This window comes from Rhinopithecus bieti, unplaced genomic scaffold (assembly GCF_001698545.2).
Source record: "Rhinopithecus bieti isolate Rb0 unplaced genomic scaffold, ASM169854v2 scaffold_12049, whole genome shotgun sequence".
Lineage (NCBI taxonomy): Eukaryota > Metazoa > Chordata > Mammalia > Primates > Cercopithecidae > Rhinopithecus > Rhinopithecus bieti.
The window spans coordinates 484,735-489,201 of NW_016807278.1; the positions used below are offsets into that span (position 1 = coordinate 484,735).

At 47.1% G+C, this 4,467-nt stretch overlaps 1 protein-coding gene across 4 annotated transcripts in view; it reads right to left on the minus strand.

Annotated features, from left to right (window-relative positions):
- The window catches only part of PFKFB2 (6-phosphofructo-2-kinase/fructose-2,6-biphosphatase 2), a 30,727-nt gene extending 26,260 nt beyond the window's left edge, over positions 1-4,467 (minus strand). For 3 of the 4 annotated variants that reach the window (XM_017880866.1, XM_017880865.1, XM_017880867.1), the window contains exons 1-2: positions 4,137-4,276; positions 2,683-2,784 (exon numbers count right to left, since the gene is read on the minus strand). In XM_017880866.1, coding sequence (XP_017736355.1) covers positions 2,683-2,767 — 85 coding nt within the window. In that variant the 5' untranslated portion in view covers positions 2,768-2,784; positions 4,137-4,276. The other variant, XM_017880868.1, reaches the window with a different exon arrangement.

Here is a 4,467-nt window from a genome sequence, read left to right on the forward strand (position 1 = left end):
AAAAAAAAACATGTAGATTTCTCCATTTCTGCTTTTTTAAATTTATTTACTTTTTTTTTTTTTTCTGAGACGGAGTCTCGCTCTGTTGCCCAGGCTGGAATGCAGTGGCGTGATCTCGGTTCACTGCAAGTTCCTCCTCCCAGGTTCACGCCATTCTCCTGCCTCAGCCTCCTGAGTAGCTGGGACTACAGGCGCCTGCCACCATGCCCGGCTAATTTATATATATATATATATATTTTTTAGTAGAGATGGGGTTTCACCATGTTAGCCAGGATGGTCTCGATCTCCTGACCTCATGACCCGCCCGCCTCGGCCTCCCAAAGTGCTGGGATTACAGGTGTGAGTCACCGCGCCGGGCCTTCCATTTCTGCTTTCATAAGCCCTGAAACCAGTCCTCTGAGCACCTTAAAGGCACCTCGGCCAGTAGCCCCTCTTCACCCCATCCCTAGAGCAGTTGAAGTCCCAGTAATGCTCCTTCAGAGGTTTTGGCTCCCTAAAATCATTCTTCAGCCCTGAAATCCTCAAGCCCAGTCACTTCCCGGAGTCAAAATTAGCCAACACAGGTGTAATGAGCAGCAAGGGGACAACGGTTAAGCTATTAATAAAGCAGCTACTGATGTGAACGCTAATCAGCCAGGAGAACCAGCTCCAAAGTACAGCTCCATAGCAGAGGAAAAGGAAGTAAGTTAACACATATACTCATAACTTTATTTTCTTCTTTGACTATGTCTGCAACAGTCTCACAGCCCAACTGTGATGTGAGGAGAGAATGGAGTAAATAAATCACAGTGGCTTTAGGACACCTTCTTCTTCTTAGAGAAGAAAAAGGCATTTAGAGAAACTAGAGCTAGCAAAAAGAGATCAGAGCCCAGAGCAGGAATTAGAGTCTAGAAGACAGGAAAGAAACCAGGGATTACTGCTTCCTTGACTAATTGAAAGCCCTCAAGGCAGATGAACTACAAAGAGTTAGGAAAGCAGGTAGAAGAGATTCCTACCATGGAGAAAAAAGCAAATTAGAAGGACTGACACAATTATCGATTCTGACCCCCAGCCCTAGCTCTCTTTTGGATCAAGCACCCTAGTAACACGAGGGTACCTCCCTGTAAGGGGTGCATCCCAGATCCCCAAATGACAATATTGTCAAACAAAAGAAGAAAACATTGTTTACTGAAAAACTAATTCTTCACAGGTCTCTTTTAAATAGTGAGCTTCCAATATAGCATTTGAGTATGATTCAATATAAACATTTCACGAATAAATACAACAGGCAGATTGAGTCACCTGTGAAAAATAGCACACATTAGCTATATGCTCAACACTCTTCTGAGTGCCTTCCTACATTTAGTCATTTAATCCTCACATCACTCTTGGGGGAGATACTGTTAGTAACCCCACTTTTAAAAGGAGTAAACTGAGGCATGGAGAGGATAAGCAACTTGTTCAAGAGCTAAGAAGTCATAAACCCAGGATTCAAACTCAGGCAGTCTGACTCCAGAGGCTACACTCAAACATCATGCTATACTAGTTATCTCTCATGGGGTATTCTGCCCTTAGCACCTGGCTTCTTGACCTGGCAGAGAAAAGAGACCCTAATTGTAGACCCTAACTCTGCCAACCCCAGTATCACATCCAGCCAGCTGCTTCCATCCAGCAGGCTCCATGGGTGCTAGGTGAAGAGAGATTATCATTGTCAATCATAAAACTGACAAGGGCATGACATCAAGGTCGAGGCTCTGGGAAAAGCTTTGAACATGAGATGATTCCTGGTCTCATGCTGGTCAACTGTTTCCACCTGCTGATATATATATAACTGACTTGACTAATTGGTTATATATATATATGTATTTCCACTGAAGTGAGAAGAACTGACTGACAGGATTCCACAGGAAAGGTGCCATCCAGAAGCAGAGGCAAGAGTTAGCATTCCTTGAAGTTCCCCAAAATATATGAGGAACAGAGTCCCAGACCTTTTGGGAAGCTATGCAGCCTATAATGACGCTTAGAAATACAGATGCATGGGGACAGGAAATGATGCTTCATCTCCTCGCAAACCCTCCTGCTGTCTCTATGTAAAAGACAGGCATGGAAATGCTCAGGTGAAAGCTGTCCTCAAACAAATGAACCTACAGGGAAAATAGTTTACAAAGTACAAAGCCTAAACCTATGAGAAAGTAAGATGCCCAAGACACTGTGGGAAGCCAAGTGTCAGGGCTCATTCCCCTGAGGCCTGAAGGAATGAAGCCAAACAGCACTGGCTCCCATCTGTAATTTCTACAACGAGCAGCACTCTCCCAAAATTTAGCCCAACAGATAAAGCTGGTAACATTACCAGCTCCAAGTAATTCCTGCACCTGCAACTGTGTCTTACTCATTGTGTGTACAATAATGTTTGTTCTAACTTCCATCAGCAAGCCAGTGTGCAAACGTCCCAGGAGACAGAGATTCAGTTAAAGAAAGCAGTAAGAAACTGCTGGACTACACCAGTAGTCTAGCCCCAAGAACAGACATTTCACTAAGTCTACTTGTTTTAGACAGGACATTCCACCCTGGAGACTTTGTATTAAATTTCCATGTCAAAGAATTATTTATTGCTCCCACCAAGCAGCAGAGTCTAGGATTATAACTATATTCTCAAGATAAAATGCTGAGAGAGAGCAGTCCCTCCTCTCTGCCAGAACTCACAACATTTCTTCTCTGACATTCGAAGATTTGGGGTTTTGGTTTCATAGCTGTTGTTGTTCTGTTCTGAGACAGATGCCCCAGACATGGTAGCTCTTCAGACGTCTGAAAGAGAGAAGTAGAAGGTAAAAAAGGGAAGGGGAAGAAGGAAGACATAACTTAAAAAAAAAAAACTCAGTGCATTGGATCCGTGTGGTATAAGTAAAAGCACCCGGGGCCAAGAGTCAAGTTCAGTCCTGTTTCTCCCAGTTAGCAGCTACTTCTCTAGCCCTCTGTTTCCTCACCTATAAAAACAGTTGCGCTAGAACCTTACATTTATCTGCTGACTTATGAGTCTACATTTACAAACGTTATCTTCTTCAGTCCTTCCAATAATCTTGTAAATAGACAGATTTTGCTACCATTATTTCTCCTCCTTTTACAGATCGAAAATTTGAGATTCATTGGATTAAGTGGCCTGCTCAAGGTTTCATGACCTCAGATTCTAGTTTTAAGAATCTGGGCAGAGTAGTGGCAGCAGTTGGGGTGGGGTGGGTTATGAATAGACCAAGTTCATTACCAAGAAAGTAACTCCAATCTAATGGTAGGGCTGTTTCGGAAACAGTGAGGCTGGGCACCGTGGCTCACTCCTGTAATCCCAATACTTCGGGAGGCTGAGGCGGGCGGATCACGAGGTCAAGAGATAGAGACCATCCTGGCCAACATGGTAAAACCCCGTACTAAATTTTGTACTAAAATACAAAATTAGCCGGGCGTGGTGGTGCGCGCCTGTAGTCCCAGCTACTCAGGAGGCTGAGGCAGAAGAATCGCTTGAACCCGGGAGGCGGAAGTTGCAGTTAGCCAAGGTCGCGCCACTGCACTCCAGCCTAGCGACAGAGCGAGACTCCGTCAAAAAAAAAAAAAAAAAAAAAAAAGGAAAATGAAAATGAAAAGAAAGAAAAGAAAAAAGTGAGCGACGTGGGAAAATCTCGAACATATTCCCTGAAGGAAAAACAGTAACTGGACCTCAAGACAGCCCTAGCTAGCACGTCACTCAATTCTCCTCTGGTGCATTCTCAAGCCCTGCTCCGCACCCTCTCCCTAGCTACCCCCGGGACTCAGTCTAAAGAACACCGGAGAGCTGAGGTGGTAAATGACTTCCCCAAGGTCACCTCGGGAAAAGGGGTAAGCCCTGATTCGAACTGGAGTGGGAAAGTCCTGAGCTCATGCCCCCAATTCAGACAACAGGGGGCTGGTGAGGACGAAAGGTCCTGCGCCTTCAAGAGCCTTACACGATTCCTTCACTGACCACACAAATCCTCCAACCCAAACACCGGCTGTGGCTCCCGGTCCCAGAACTTCCGCGCTCCCTGCCATGCCGGCCGACCAGTACCTCGCCCCGCACTTCATCCGGGGGCACGCAGCCCCGGCATCCCGCCCCGCTAGACCCCACCCGGCGCTGCGCAGCTGTGGCTCACCCTACGATCTCTCTTAAGATCCCTCCCTGCCTTGGCCCCGGCGCCTCCCCTGCAACACTACCGAACCGAGCCGACAGCTGGTGGCCGGGGCCGGCGCTACAGTAGCCGGCAAATCATGTGAGCCCGTCTGGCCCCGCCCTCTCGCGCTTAGGTCCTCACCTGGAGAGAATCATCCACCAATCGGGCGCCTGAAGGGCCCAGGGGGCGGGGCCGGGTCGTAATCGCCTACGCGGGCTGGGGAAGGCTGGTGTAAGTGGGAACCAAAGAGATCACAAGCACTCGAGTTTCCCAGCGCCGCGGAGCCTGATGGCATTGTTGCTTGGTAACTAAT